This window comes from Ceratosolen solmsi, unplaced genomic scaffold (genome assembly GCF_000503995.2).
Source record: "Ceratosolen solmsi marchali unplaced genomic scaffold, CerSol_1.0 scaffold17, whole genome shotgun sequence".
Lineage (NCBI taxonomy): Eukaryota > Metazoa > Arthropoda > Insecta > Hymenoptera > Agaonidae > Ceratosolen > Ceratosolen solmsi.
Window position 1 is genome coordinate 1,034,602 of NW_011948445.1, and position 16,406 is coordinate 1,051,007.

At 32.9% G+C, this 16,406-nt stretch overlaps 1 protein-coding gene across 1 annotated transcript in view; it reads left to right on the top strand.

The window, feature by feature from the left end:
• Positions 1-551: 551 nt before the first annotated feature.
• The window catches only part of LOC105366153 (phorbol ester/diacylglycerol-binding protein unc-13-like), a 30,049-nt gene continuing 14,194 nt past the window's right edge, over positions 552-16,406 (top strand). Inside the window, exons 1-3 of the mRNA XM_011504481.1 lie at positions 552-1,142; positions 5,281-5,310; positions 6,037-6,139. Coding sequence (XP_011502783.1) covers positions 1,121-1,142; positions 5,281-5,310; positions 6,037-6,139 — 155 coding nt within the window. The 5' untranslated portion in view covers positions 552-1,120. The remainder of the gene's footprint in view (positions 1,143-5,280; positions 5,311-6,036; positions 6,140-16,406) is intronic.

Genomic DNA, 16,406 nt, shown 5'->3' on the forward strand with positions numbered 1-16,406 from the left:
TATATTAATAATGCGAGTGATTATTTACATTTTATATATAACTTTCTATAGTTATATTGTTACATTAATAAAATAACAATTATACCCATATTTATCATATTTGTGTGTTATTAACAAATTCAATAGTGTATATGTTAATAACATACTAAAAATTAATTTTTTTTACAAGTTAAAAAATAGTTGAAAATATAAATTATATAAAACAATAAATGTGTGATGTTATAAAATTAAAATAAAAAGTAAAACATAAATATAATACTGAAGTAATTTTTAGTTCTTAGGTTTAATCATATACATAAACTGAGAGTTGTGTAATATTTATCAAAATATAAAGATTCAACAAAAAATAAACCCTTTTATTTTGCAGTGTTCATTTAATACAATTGTTGAACATATTATTGGTACAATAGTGCTTAATTTATAAAATAAACATCTCAAATAATGCGATATTAATTGAAAAAGAAAAGAATTAAATAACATAAAAATAAACAAGAATAAAATTTTTACCCTTGTTGTATTTCAGATCAATTTTGAGCAAATATCTGAATTTCATTGCATCTATTTGTAGATTATCCATCTACACAAGTAAAAAGTATCAATCGAATTTTAAATCTCTTGATACACTGTTCATACTCGGTTACTGTCGGTATTTATCGACACAATCGGGTTTCTCTTGATCTCGACGCCGACGCCGCGACGCCCGTATGACGTAGCATCATGGCGATAGATTATTATAAACGTTTTAGTGTGCCCAATACATACAGTCGTTCGAAACCATAAAAATTTGATTGAACAACTTTAAAATCTAACTTTTTTCAAGTATTTCAAAAGAAGGTATATTAAATTATGGAACTGAATTTTAAAGAAAAAAAATTAGAATTACACAATTGAACGTATCCAGTCAGTAAATGCAGCAGCGCGCATATTTAAGAATACATTGATTAAAACGCGCCCGGCTCGTACATTCATATTTTCTTTATACTTCGATATATATGCTTGGTAAACGACTAAGGAAATTATCTCTGCATTTGTTACTCTAATCATGTGAACAATCGAATTGGGAAAATATAATTTTTAGGAGGAATTATTGGACACGATAAAAACAAAAGGTTTAAAGATTATGTCTTTACTAAGCATTGCAGGTATGACTATTCCTTATTTGCATTAACCATGAGAGTACTAGCATTAATTGTTATATAATATATTAAACTTTAATATTGATTGTAATGTCGCAATTTAAAATATAATAATTCTCTGCATAGATAACTATCCTATATCTTTAAATTCAAATAAATTATAATTTATTTATAAAATATTTTTATCATTTTCTTACTTAGTGATAAAATTAACATCAAGCTACATTGCTGTACTTAATCTCGTGCTGTTTTATTCCTATTTTACTTTGATTTTTATAAGAACTTAAGTACATTTTGATATAATATTCAACCAATCAAATTTATTAATATTACTTTTACTCATATTGAGCTCAATAGTATTAAATAAATGAATAATAATATTTGTTGATAATAATAAAATGAATAATAATATTGTTGATTTTTCTTCGACCGATTAGTTAAACCTTTTTTCATTATTGTAAATAATAATAATTATTTATTATCACATGTATATTAATACCTCGACATATTTTACCAGCGTTTATAAAATATAAAGTTACCAACTATTTTTATAATAAAAATTGCTATTAAATTTTTTAATTTAATAGTTTTTTGTATAATATAAATATAAATAAATTTCATTTATAATTTAAAACAATTATTATTCCACATAATTATTTCTAATAGTTGTTAGTAATGTTTGTAATACTACTTATATTGTTTTATTTATAAATTGATTATATTAAATATAAATAATGTATTTTTTAATTTCATTAATTAAAAAAAAATTACAAAACTAATAATTTTATTATTAAAATAAAAACACTATAAGGTATAAATTTATCTTTCTGTCTATATATCTGTCTGTCTGTCTGTCTGTCTGTCTGTCTCTCTCTCTCTCTGTCTGTCTGTCTGTCTGTCTGTCTGTCTGTCTGTCTGTCTGTCTGTCTGTCTGTCTCTCTCTCTCTCTCTCTCTCTCTCTCTCTCTCTCTCTCTCTCTCTCATACTATTTTAACTTTCTCTGTATTTGCACTCGCGCATCATTTGTAAGCAACTTGTTATATTATTTTGTTCCACATTATATTATTTGCTTCTATTTTTCTTGTAAATTCAGCTTTCTCTTAATTAATAAATCATTTGATCTACAACTATTTTGAATAATAAATATTTTATACCACAATTTTTTACTACATTATATATATATATATTTATATCGTATTATATTCTTCTTTTACTAATGTTTTTTGTCAATATAGATAGGTTTTATGAAAAAATAGATAATTATTTACATCGTTTAATTTTTTGAACATCAGCTAATAATTAGATAATTTAGTTTATTTAAATTTTAAAACATAACAAATATAATTATTAAATACATATTAAAAGCATATAAAATGTAAGAATTTTCGTATAAAAACATTTTCAGATTGTTTTAGGATATACACTCGAACATAATATAGTAAACTTCAATTTCCTAATAGTTTTTTATTTTGTATTCAATAAAAGCAATGTATAGTCATTTAATTCCAAAAATATTATTAAAAATAACATTTTATATTAATACAAATTATCAAAGAATGTATTAAACGAATCATACTAAATTATTAATTTTTAATTAATTAGATTGCGCAAGTTACTGAAAAAAATACTATCCAGAATGTAACAAAAAGGATATATGTATATATATATATATATATATGTGTGTGTGTGTGTGTGTGTGTGTGTGTGTATTATTATGATAAATAAAATTATAAGAGGGAGACCAACAAAAAAGTGGAGGAAAATGAACAGTTTATAGACAGTGAAAGTATAGAGTTTACAAATGCTATTTTAATTAGTATAATATGTGTAGGCCTTAAATTTAATCGATCATTTTTTCATATATAAGTAATACAATATTATTCTAATTGAGAAGTTTCCAAATTTAAGTACATTAAGTATATTTATTTAATTAGACGTGAAAGTTACATTTAGTACGATCTGTAATAAGTATACTATATTAATTATAATATCAAATATTGAATCTTCCACTTGAAAAAATATGATTTTAATTATTTAATTTGCTAAAAAATTTAATACGTAGTTGTTTAAAAATTTAATATTAAATGTATCTAATTCAACCACTTATTACAAACATTACGTTTGGACGTAATATCAGTAATTATTACAGATTAGTTCATTATAAAATATGAATTATAATACAGTAATTAATACAGAATGATCTAATATAAGATCTTTGTACAAAAATAATATAAATTATATTATGTATATCTGAAATCTCTGGTTTGAAATAATGGATACATTTTCAAGATTTTTGTTTGTTATCAAAAACACAACAAACGTCTGTCTATATCCTATTAGTTATTTTATTTAAGTAAACTATTTACTTTCAATAATTCACTACAATTCGGTATTTGTCAGTACACGTCAATGTCATATGTGGTAAACTATATATTGTAAATTCTAAGAATTATTTTAAAGCTGTGTTCAGTAAATCAGTGAGCATTTTTGGTATTACTTTAGTATTATTAGAAATTAAAATACTTATGTTGAAACAATAACTAATTCTAATCACAAAATAACATCAATTTTTATTAAAAATAATTAACTTACAATATGAAAATGCCATGAGTATAAATTATTATTTAAAATTAAAATGTAATTGTAACAAGTAATATCTATTTATAACAAGAAAGTTGACAAGAAAAAGATAAAAAAATTTAAAAAGAATGATTTAAATTCTATATAGAGTTAGAGAGTATGTAATACATTGAACATCTATATATAAAGTTATTAAATAACTATTATTAAAATTTAAAGGTCCATATGCAGTTTAAAAATTATTTAATTATAACTAATATACGAGTACAAATATAGATAGGAAAATATAAAAATATAAAAATATAAAAGATTCATAATTGTCCAAACTATAAAACTATTAAATCTAAATCTTGACAATTAATTTTTCAATTAGTTTTTAAAGCTCTCGATATCTCTATTTATTTTAGATCATACATTAATGAATGAAAAGAGAAAATACTTTTTTACCATCATTTCTAAATCACTTTCAAAACTTCACTTTCATTATTTAATTAATAAGACTTTATAATTACATAATCAAGAGTTTTAGACAGAAAATAATATCTAAATATTATTTTTACTCTGCTTAACATATTATTAATGAAAGATAATTTATATACTTTATTATTCATACCTTACTATATACTTTGGTTACATTAATTCTTCATAAAAAATTAATTTATTAATTGAAATACAATTATTAAAATTTGCTGTTAGAGGCTTGTGATGAATATTATATTCGATGAATTATTAAATATTATATAGTCGACTTCTTCAATACTATCATGTAATAATTAATAAAAGTTATGATATCATTTGGAATAACAACAAATAAAAACATGTATTATAAAATAATTACATGAATATTATATCATTTTTATAGATTTTTGTATCTATAAAAAATATTAAATAGCAATATTTGAGCTTCTACCATTATAATAGTGCATTTACATCAAATAAAAAACGTTTACTAAATTTACGTCAAGTATAAAAAGATGTATTCATGGATATTAAATAAAAAAAAGATTATATTTTATAGTACAGTCATATATAGTACAATGAAGATAAAATGATTGGCCAACAACCTTGAACTAGTACCAAATTATCAGATTATATATTTAACAGCAACAATTGTTTTCAAATTTGGAATTGAGAATTATTGTTTTAAAATTTAAATTTATATTTTAGATAATGTATTTCGACCTCGGCATATAATTTGCATTACTACTATGCACCTAATTATGATAGAAGATATGGCTCTTTTAATTTTGTGTGAAGGGAAATACGAAACGATACCAAAATGTATATTATATTATATATACTATATATTTTCTATATATATGTAGGTTCTAAGGCCCCTTACACATTTACCTTTATTTATTGTTACTAATTTATTAATTTAATTTAATTATTTCTTTAATTATTATCACAAATAACTTCAATAATTTCACAAATTCAAAAATGTCAAATCACATTTAATAAATTTGCACGTATATATCTTACTTTATATACCATTTTTATATAATTTAATATCTTAAAAATTTCAATTAACAGAGTCTAATAAAATTATCTTTTTTTGTTACAGTAAAGAAAGCGCGATATATAGGTGTTCAAGGTAAGTATCTAATTTACCTTAAATAAGAAAAAATGTAATACAAAACGTATTCTGAGTGTCTTATATTTTTTCCAATTACCTAAAATTATAATTGCATAATATATATTTATATATATTGCCATACGAAAAATATTTATTTGATATATACGAATATATATTGCCATACGAAAATTTTTTATTTGATTATATAAATAAGATATAATATTCGGTTCAAATCATAATATGAATAATAATAGTTCACTAAATAAGTTAACTTTTATAATTTTACTTTTTTCTTGATGTATTCTGATGTCTTTTAAAAAAACATACGCGTTTTATACTTTAATATAATATAAAAATTAACTTTTATTCAACATTATAAATTTAACGTAAACGTTAATAGAAATTATATTTCAATTATTAATTGCATAAAGCTTACATAAATTAAATTTGTTTTTAAATAAAAATAATATTACACGTTGTAAACATATGAATGTACAAATAACTATATATTATTGAAAATACATATCTTTGTATTTTTTCACTTAGAGAACATTTTTATCTTTTTTATATATATAAAATATTAATAAAATTTTATTTTAAAGAAATAAAGCTTAATAATCATGCTTTGTTATGAATTTAGAACGTATATATTTTATTAAATATTTTTTAAATAATGAATTTATATAAGAATTAAATATTTATTTATATCTTAATAGAAAACATTGAATGAATTTCATTTTATAGCACAACAATTCAATACCTATGTAACATTAAAATTACAAAATGTTAAATCAACAACTATCACTGTCAAAGGAGCTAATCCATGTTGGGAGCAAGATTTCCTATTGTAAGTACAAATATAATACATTATATATATATATATATATATATATATATATATATTATTCGGGATTGAAGCAACTTCCAAGACCGTTGACTATAGGCATCGCTAGTCTCTAGCACTCAAGTTTCTGTAAACACTTGGGACGAGAATTTCAGTGATTCTACATACGAGATTTCAGTACAGCAACAACGATGCTTTGTTGTCAGCTAAGTAAGCTGCCGCGTGGATATATAAGGCAAGCACGTGACGAGCCTCGTTCTCTTGCAGTGAACCGACATAGGCGTGTGTGAATATATACACTTCAAAGTCACACATCCTACACAGGGGTTTGAACATATCTCTGCTAGTTCATACAACATTAGCAGAGGCCACGACATCGTCACCATCGAGGAGCAACCTCATCATTGAGACAAGACAGTTTACACTCTTCTATAAAAAGTGAATCCGGCTTATTATTAATGTAACTGTTAATAAACTATATGTTAACGAAGATTGCATATTCTACAACTTTTCCACTTGACTCGCACCTGAGCATCTGCTAGAGCGGGCGGCAAATTATTAAAGCTATCGATACACTGGCAGTTCGAGCCAGGAATTAATACCACTTTCGAACACACACATATATATATATATATATATACATATATATATTAATATATCTTTTATCTGAATGAATTACAATAAAATGCATATATCAGTATTATTTAATTTTAAATAATTTTTGTATTCCATAAGCTAATTCATATGATTCAATTCAAATTATTTTAGAAAATTTTTGTTTATTTATTGATCAAAATTATACATGATCATCTTAATATAAAAAGATTTTTAATTTATCTATTTAAAATTATAGGATATAACATATTTTGTTAATAATACACGTTATGATATACGAGATCACTCAGTTTTTAACATTTGCAGACATTAGATAATGATTATACTAATAAATATTAGGAAAATACTTCAAACTATGTGATATATGAATTTTCTTATACGTTTAAGATAAGTAAGCACATTGTATGCTCCTTTTGACAAAATAATATCATTGTGAATTATTGACTTTTGTAGAAGCTTATAAAAGTAAAATGAATATTAACAAATATTTAGATAAATTTTACGATGAACAGAGATTGTTGAACTGGTCTGATGGTGATCAAAACAAAATAATGTGTTAATAATGCAAAGAATTATATTTTTTCCGAAAGAAAGAAGTGACTTTTTTGTGTGTAATACCCGTATTATATTATTATTTAATAATAACAAAGTTAAAAAAATCAAGCTATATGTCTAAAACATTAAATAAAGGTGATATTGTGTATTAAATGCTGAATTAGTGTTCGAGATTGCGAGAACCGTTTCCTATGCCATAAAACATCTGGAAAAATAAGATCGTTAAATTGTCGTTAGACTTCTGAAAAGTCCTGCCCATAAAAATCTGATAAAACAAATCGTAAGACACGGGAAAACCTAACTCATTAGGCGTCAAGTTATCATGCGATCGCCAGATGCGTCAAAGGCAACGAGATCCGAGAGTTCTTCTTATCGTGAAGATCAAAAGAAGTTTAAGCTTCGTAATTGAAAATGAAGTCACGAGAGGTGCTGCCCTCGCTCTGTGAGTGGGAAGCTCTCTGATTGGACAAAAAAGGATAGGGATTCCAAGTGAAAACCATGGTCAGTGAATATATTTAAGAGAGACAATTACAAGATTCAATCACTCTCGGTAAAGTCCGTATTCAAATAGGAAGTAGCAAGTCCTTCAAAATGTAATCTAAAGACAAACTTTCTTTGAAGTCCTCAAGGAAAAGAGACATATAAAATTGCCTTATCGGAGTTCGAAAATAGGTACTAGTTCAAGTCCTTGTTGAAGAAGGAAGCGGTAAAGTTCCTCAATTGAGTCCAAGATTAGTCTTCGTAAGTAGTATCATCTACTTTAGGCATCATATCCATCATTTAAGATTCAGAAGTCTAAGAAGCCAGGTTATCGAGTATACGTAAAGGATTGAGGCCATCTCACAGGTACACGTAAAATAATCTAAATTAATTCTACTGTCTGTACACGAGGAGAAGCACGTGCCCCATAGGTCCGTAGCACGTGTCGTCAAGTCTGCAAGCCATTTACGCCCACCGTGTCGACCTAACCTCTTTCCTAGCTAGAGTCCTACGCTGACGAAGCCAATCTTCGCGCCATTCTGCGCTCATAGCAGAACAAACACGCAGCACTACTAGAAGAAGTGATAAGAATTTATAACTAATCACTTCCCAGGGGATAGCATCAGTATTGTTCGATTTTAAAAGTTTAGTTTATGGCTCGAACTACGAATTCAATAGTTCAGTGGATTAGTCTCTCGGCAGGATAACTTCAAAGGAAACAATAACAGACAAGGCTGAAAAATATCGTTTATTTAGTAAAAACAATGTTTATTAATGTAAATAATTATAACAATATTGCACTGTTGTGTAGAGATAAATAATTCTATTGAAGTGTCAAATGATGTGTTCTTGTATTCTTAAATTATTGTAGTTCTATGGATATGACTAAGTATCTTGAAGTTGAAGTAATGCTGATGTTGTAAATATCAGCTGGTGTAGTCAGTCAACCATGCTTGTGATGTAGCATGAGAAGATGGTGTTTGAATCAAGTACGCTCGATGTATGAATAACTATACTTGATATGGTGTAAGATGTTTAATGGAATATATTACGTAATCAATTGTATCTTTATTTATTTATGGGATCGGTAGAAGAGCTAGTTACACACAAGTATCATTGATTATAAACCTTAGAAATCTTCAGGATTTCTGGAAAATGTCTTTACTGTTGATCAATCGATATATTGAAGTCCGGCCTTGACTTACTGTGTCATTGAGTTGACTATTTAGAGAATGCGCAACCACGCGCTCATCACCTGGTGGCTATTAGAAGGAATGCGCGACCACGTGCTCATCACTTGGTGTTTATTTTAGAGAATGCACGACTAAGTGTCCATCACCTGCCGACTGCGTGAGGGGATGCGAAATTGCCTAGGTTTCTTGTGCTAGATGTGACTAGTTTATTTATTAATATAAAAATATGTACCTTATAAAATGCAGGCAAGGTGCTTTACTGCTGTGTGATTAATGTTTCCTTTGATTACTATTCCATTGGCTTCACTGTAATCACTATTTAAAACTGCCGATTTCCTTTTCTTATGCACGCGTGTAGTCTTTACTATGATCTAATCTGCTGATTTCTTATTCGTATGCACGCGCGTAATTTTAACTATGATGACGATTATATGGCCACGCGTCGTCTTCACAGTACACTATACACTGAGCGGCAGTTACGCTTGAGTGAGCGCGAAGTGATATTACAAATGAGCGTATGAGCCTTTTGAATACACGCACGAACCGAAGGCTTGATCGTTCCGTGGCGGATCTGCTGAAAATACCGACCGTTCCATGGCGGTCCTGCTGAGGACAGATCGAGGCCCGTGTGCCATGGCTTCTACTGGTAGGTGATTGAATCGGTTCACTATGGTCTGTCACTGCGGTCGGGTCACGGCAAGATGTTAGCCGCAAGCGCAGTTGAGCGAGGGTGGTACAAGAGATGATTTTTAGCGAGAGGTATCTTCAGCAAGAGAGGTACTTTCAGCAAGAGAGGTCGAGACGCGCCGCGTGCGTCCCTTATATAGGCACGCGGCGGCTCACTTAGCTGGCAACATGGCATCATCGTTGTTGCACTAATTTTTACACGAGGCGTCGAAGGAAACATCTAGAACCTTCGAGAATGTTCGATGAGAGAAAAGTAGGAGTAATACCCTTGGGTGATCTTACAGTATATTATATTTCGGGTCGTAAACTTGCTCGGACTTGCCGAGTTTTGTTTGTAAATATTCGCTCGAGTATCCGTCCCGGTCCGCACGTGCGGGCCAGTCTAGCCGCACATGCGGTCAGTCTAGGCGCACATGCGGTATGCCGGACAGCGAGTATGACCTTTCTTTTGTTTGAAATTCATGGGCCTACATCAATCCCGAACAAGTATACTATGCCAAGAGAAGCAAAATATTACATCCAATTATCTCTGGTTAAAGTACGCTTGCTACAGCACAGCGTGATCTGCTCAAACCAAGAGTTCAACAATTGATAACAGCAATAAAAATCATCTTTGTATCTGGAATTTAACGAAATAAACAGCATAACAAATAGATGTATTGGCATTGAATTAATTACACTATCCCTTCCACTTGCCGCATATCGCTACTACATAACATCTCCTGGTCTCTGAGCTGTCTGCATAAACAATTTTGTATCCTTCGAACCGGCCTTGATAAAACGAGCAGGATCACAGGACACATTTTGTACAATTAGTTATACTTATTTTCTTATAAATATGTCAATAAAATTTGATTATTGAAAATTTAAGTATAGACAATCATCTATGTGAAAGTCATTTCAAAATTTTTATGTTTATTTTTAAACAAACTTCAAGTAGAAATTTAATTTTCCTTGATATCATACTTGTATTATAAAAGGAACGAGCGTCTGGTCGCATCTTACTTGAGTTGGCAGGAACCGCTGTAGTAGTAGTCGTAAGAACGAGCGTCGGCGTTACTTACATGCGGGCGTAAACGTCGTGATGTGTGCTTGTTAACTAGTAAGAAGTAGTAAGAAACAAGCGTTTGCGTTGCTTACGGAGGCGTGGGTGCCAGTATAATTGTGGCATCACTATTAGTTCCTTAGGTTGCTTGATGCTTGCCATGGCCTCCCAATGGCGATGGCAGGGTTGGATAGCGAGCCCGATGTGAAGAGTGCACGATTAGTACTAGTAAAAAGCAATCGCGACACATGCAGCTCCTTACATATTCTCGTACGAAATGGCTGCGCCAATAGCGCATCGGTGGTTGTTACCATGCCGCTATTTGTCGTGACGTCAATAGGGCATGGCTTTGTAGGGTTCATTTGTTAATACTTCTCAGAATTATAGTCGTATATTAGAGTTTTTCGGCTAGAAGCATTCTTTGAGTCCGTTGGCTAATGTTTACAAAACAAATGCTCGCGCGCTCACACTTCTCCCACTTTGCATTCCGCTTAAAACTGCTGTAATCCGTAACATAATATATATATAATTAAATATTATAGACTATGTCAATTAATAAATGTCTAATATTTTTTGCTGTAGATAATAATGTTGCATTTTGATAGATCATGCAATCTATATTAATAGTAATTTAATGAATTTTATCTACTTTTCTTATTTATGATTCTGAGTTGTTTAGAATTAACTAAGAAAAAGGACTAGCTGTTGTGTGGGAGAAAGCGTAGCCAAATGTAGGGATTAATGCACTGATTCAATAATTAACACAAATATTTCTTATGCTGTTTATTCCATTTACTTTCCAATTTAGGGATTATTATTCTTGAGGAGGTTATAAATGAACTTATTAATAATAATGAATGTGGTGTTGCGGTATAGTTTGGACGAAGCGTGTGAAATAGTAATCTACTGTGAAAAGAGATAGGTTATAAAACTATTAGCACTTTTTAAATACTATCACTTGAGAGGTTATGATTGTTTGTTGTGCTCTGGACGAACACTACAGTTCTTTTCTGCTCCGTGGTCTTGGGACGTTTTGCAGCTGCCTCTAATAATAAGCCGTGTGAATGAACACGATCCTAAGATAGAGGTTAGAAGAAATGCGTGCCACTGAATGGCGCGAATTGCTGGTCTTGTGAAATGAGCATGCGCGGGAAACTTCTGGACTCGGACAGCTTGCGGTCCGTAAATGAGTAGGCTGTGAAACGAAGAATCTACATTAGAGGTAAGACTTACTTGTAGTGTGATATTTTCAGTTTCTCCTCACAGGCTTGATGGGAAGCTCCCATGCACGATCTGCTTGCACTTGAACTTTCTTTTGTCTCTTTTTATTGACATGACAATAATTTCGCTCCTTGAGCTATATATGCTTGACGAGACTAAATGTAACTGGATATTGAACCACAGAAGTAGAAAAATATTTTACGAGACTCAGCTGATCGACTTTTCTATAAGTAGTGACTCTTCGCGAGAATAAGAATGAGTATTAGAAAAAGAGTGGTGGGACATTGTAATTATCCTTCTTAAATAGTTCGCTGATCCGGTTCCACAAAGGACCCCTTCTTCATTCTCGTGTCCAATCAGAGCGCGACTTTGGGCAGCATGATTGATAATTCACTTCCACTTCCTTCCGGGTTTAGTCTTCAATATGCTAAAGTCGGGATAGTGTCTGAAGATGGGGGTGTGTCGACTATTGGTCGTCTGTCCCTTCTCTAGGACTTAGTGGTATGAGGGGATCTTCTAGGGCGTGGTCGATTGGCTAGCGCGATCGACAAGATTCGGCATAGTTGAGAACAATGAGCATTGTCTTAAGATGCCGAATGCGCACGTACGCCGATTGCTTGTTGTTGCACGTGCGGGGTTTTGGATTGCAGTGAAATTTAGGAAATGTATTGTACTCGATAGTTTACGTATATCTGATACTCTTTGAGAATCTCCGACTTCTTGGCAGTAAAGAACAAGATCGTTTAACTGCACCTGAAAATCATGAGCACGTTTTTTGATATGCGAGAATAAATAAAATAACTATCCACAAGTGTTTTCTAGATGTACTGACCTTCTCGAGTGTTCAACGACCGTGGGAAAGTGTGGCAAGAAGAATGTTCTCGCAATCTGGAACACGAAGTTTATCAGTTAAGCTTATAAATTGGGATCTATTATAAAAATATATTTATTAATTTTATGGTATTAACACATAATTCAATTTTAGTACTATCATAACAATAGCAAATTATAAATGTAGTGTTTAATTATTAATCAATTAATCTCGCCGTGCATTAACCCCGTGCATCAAACAAAAAGTTCGTAAGATTATGTCAGCCATCAACTGCCCACAAGACACCATATCGAAGCAAACTATTCATTAAACATGTACGATGCATCTATTGTCACGGAACTCACAAGATTTGGATATGTAGCCAATTTCAGAAACTCGGCATCGCCGACAGAGTGGCTGCAATAAAAAAAACTAAAGCGATGTTGTAACTGCCTGGTTACTCATTTAGCGCGACCCTGCATCAACAAAGGGAGGTGCATGACATGCCACAAGGTCCACCACACATTACTACATGAGTCCGAGAACACCAGTACAAGCGATCCTGTCCAATCATTGCACACCACATGACTAACTAAGAAGCACTCGAGCACAACAGCACCAATGACCCTGCTAGCCACTGCGGTAGTTAAGGTAATCATACAATCAATCACCCATCAAGCGCGCGTGTCCATCGACAATGGTTCCGAGATTTCACTCATCACTGAAAGGCTAGCACGATAATTTAATGTAACCCCGAGGAAGTCTGCCGTACTTGTACACGGAATAAGCAGAACATCACCAATTCAACCATTAGGGACCATCACGCTCACCATACAATCACTAGACTCGAGAGAGTCAATTATTGTTTATGCGTACATATTAAAGTCATTATCTATACTGTTACCGTCCCACGACCTGCCAATATGTACATGGCCACACATCAAGGGACTACCACTGGCCGACCAAGAATACAACAAGGCCAGGCCTGTAGACATTGTGCTGGGAGCCGACATGTATGGACAAGTGATAAAGTCTGACATCATCAAGCAGTGATCATTGTCACGTATTGCACAACTGTCGATCTTCGGTTGGTTAATAAGCGGACCAGTCGGCGGTCTCTCTCACACAGCCACATCAATAACCATAATCACTGAGGATCTGGAAGATACCCTACAAAATCTACTACTAAAATTCTGGGCACAAGAAGAAGTACCACGGGGACTCGACGGCAAACTAAATCCATATCATCAGCAGTGTGAACAGCACTACGAAGGGGACCAGACACACGCAGGTACTGGAAGATACATGGTAAAAATCCCGCTCACAGAATCACCCGACACGCTCGGTGAATCATACAACGTTGCCCATCAATGCCTACTGCGTCTACAAAGACGATTCTTGAGAGACGACAACTATCGCACGTTATACACTCAATTCATGACAGAATACGAGAAATTGAATCATATGCGAAGACTACCTGAGAACTACCCGATCAACCACAAAACTTATTATTTGTCGCATCATGGTGTACTGAAGCCGGACAGCACCACTACCAAGCTACGGGTAGTATTTAACGCGTCAAGACCTTCATCCTTAGGACGATCACTAAATGACATAATGCATACAGGCGCAAATCTAAATGCAGACATTCTCAACGTACTAATCTGGATACGCAGACACAGGCATTCTCCACAGACATCACGAAGATATACAGACAAATACTGGTCCACCACGATTGGAATCTACAGCAAATCCTATGGATGGACGAACAAGGCAACGAAGTCATTTACCAATTGACAACAGTCACATACGGAAGCAGAGCAGCCCCATTCTTGGCTGTGCGAACACTCCTCCAACCTATACATGACGAAGAAGACAATTACCCACTCGCTATACCTTCTCTCAAATACGGAAGATACGTAGACGATATCTTTGGAGGTGCGGACAATCTAAACCAATTAGTGGAAACAGCAACACAGTTACGGGACCTCTGCACAGCGGGCGGATTCCCATTGGCAAAATGGCACTCCACTAACTAAGAAGTAATCACCGCAATGAAGACACAACAGAATCCCGAACAGTCAGTAAACTTAAGCGAAAATACTACCAAAATTCTAGGACTACAATGGAGACCACACGAAGACGTTTTCACATTCTCAACAACATTGGCCCCTCACGCAACTACCATCTCAAAGCGCACCATCCTCTCTAACATTGCAAAAATATTTGATCCATTGGGATTCGCATCACCAGTAGTAATACGAGCCAAGATACTACTTCAAGAACTATGGCTTCACACAGTCAGATGGGATGAACCCCTCGCAAACGAAGTCATCAACCGATGGCACACCATCAGAATGGAGCTACAATGTTTGAATGAAATAACCATACCTCGATGGTTCAAAACAGAAGAATCATCCATGATAGAACTACATGGATTTGCTGACGCGTCACAACTAGCAATGGCTGCCGTCATTTACATGGTAATACACAATGACAACAAGGTACCGACCGTCGCACTCATATGCTCAAAAACAAGGGTGGCACCACTCAAAAGGCTAACAATACCAAAACTGGAATTAGTAGCCGCACTGCTACTGTCAAAACTCATGGCTCACATCAAAACCACCCTAAAAATGAAAATAAGAGCTACACACTTATGGACACAATGGAGGTACGTACCCGGAACATCAAACACAGCTGACTGCGCATCCAGAGGACTCAACACCCAACAACTCAAGGATCACGCTCTATGGTGGACAGGCCCAACATGGACACCAACTTCAGACTCTTGGCCAGTGCAACCAGTTGACAGAAATGACCAATGCGATCAAGAAGCTCGCCCAAATGTGTCGTTAACCGTAACCACCAAAGAATCAGAATACGACTGGAAAATTGTTTACAAATATCCAACACTTAATGAATTACTTAGAATAACTGCGACATGCATTAGGTTCGTCGCGTGCCTAAGGGGAAAATGCCCCACATCAAACCAACTGACACATACGGAAATAAATCTGGCAAGAACACAGTGGATAAGATTGACATAAAACACATACCTTTGTCAGGAATTACGAGCAATGCGAACTACAGGATTACCCTCATCTCACGCCTTTTACCGACTGACGGTTTACATCGATGCACACGGAATCATAAGAGTCGGTGGACGATTAATGAACGCAGCAATATCAGAGAGTAAAAAAACATCGAGCCATCCTTCCGAAGTCATCACAATTTACAAAACTCATCATCGAACAAGCACATCTCAAAACAATACACGGGGATCAGCTGTAAAATCACACATTCTAAGGTGCATCACTTGCGCGAAACAACGAGGGATTCACGCCAGCTAATTAATGGGACAACTACCTTTTCCAAGAGTAACGCCTTCGCGATCATTCACTCACACTGGAGTGGATTATGCTGGTCCCCTTACCATAAGGACATGGAAGGGTCGAAGAGCAAAAACCTACAAGGCCTGGATTTGTGTACTTGTCTGCCTCACTACGTCAGCAGTGCACATTGAAGTAGTGGGTAATTACTCAACAAAAGGGTTCATTGCAGCATACCGTAGATTTTCAAACCGCAGAGGCACTCCACAGGTCATGTATTCCGACTGTGGAACAACATTCGTCGGAGCCGACAAGGAATTAAAAAAACTAT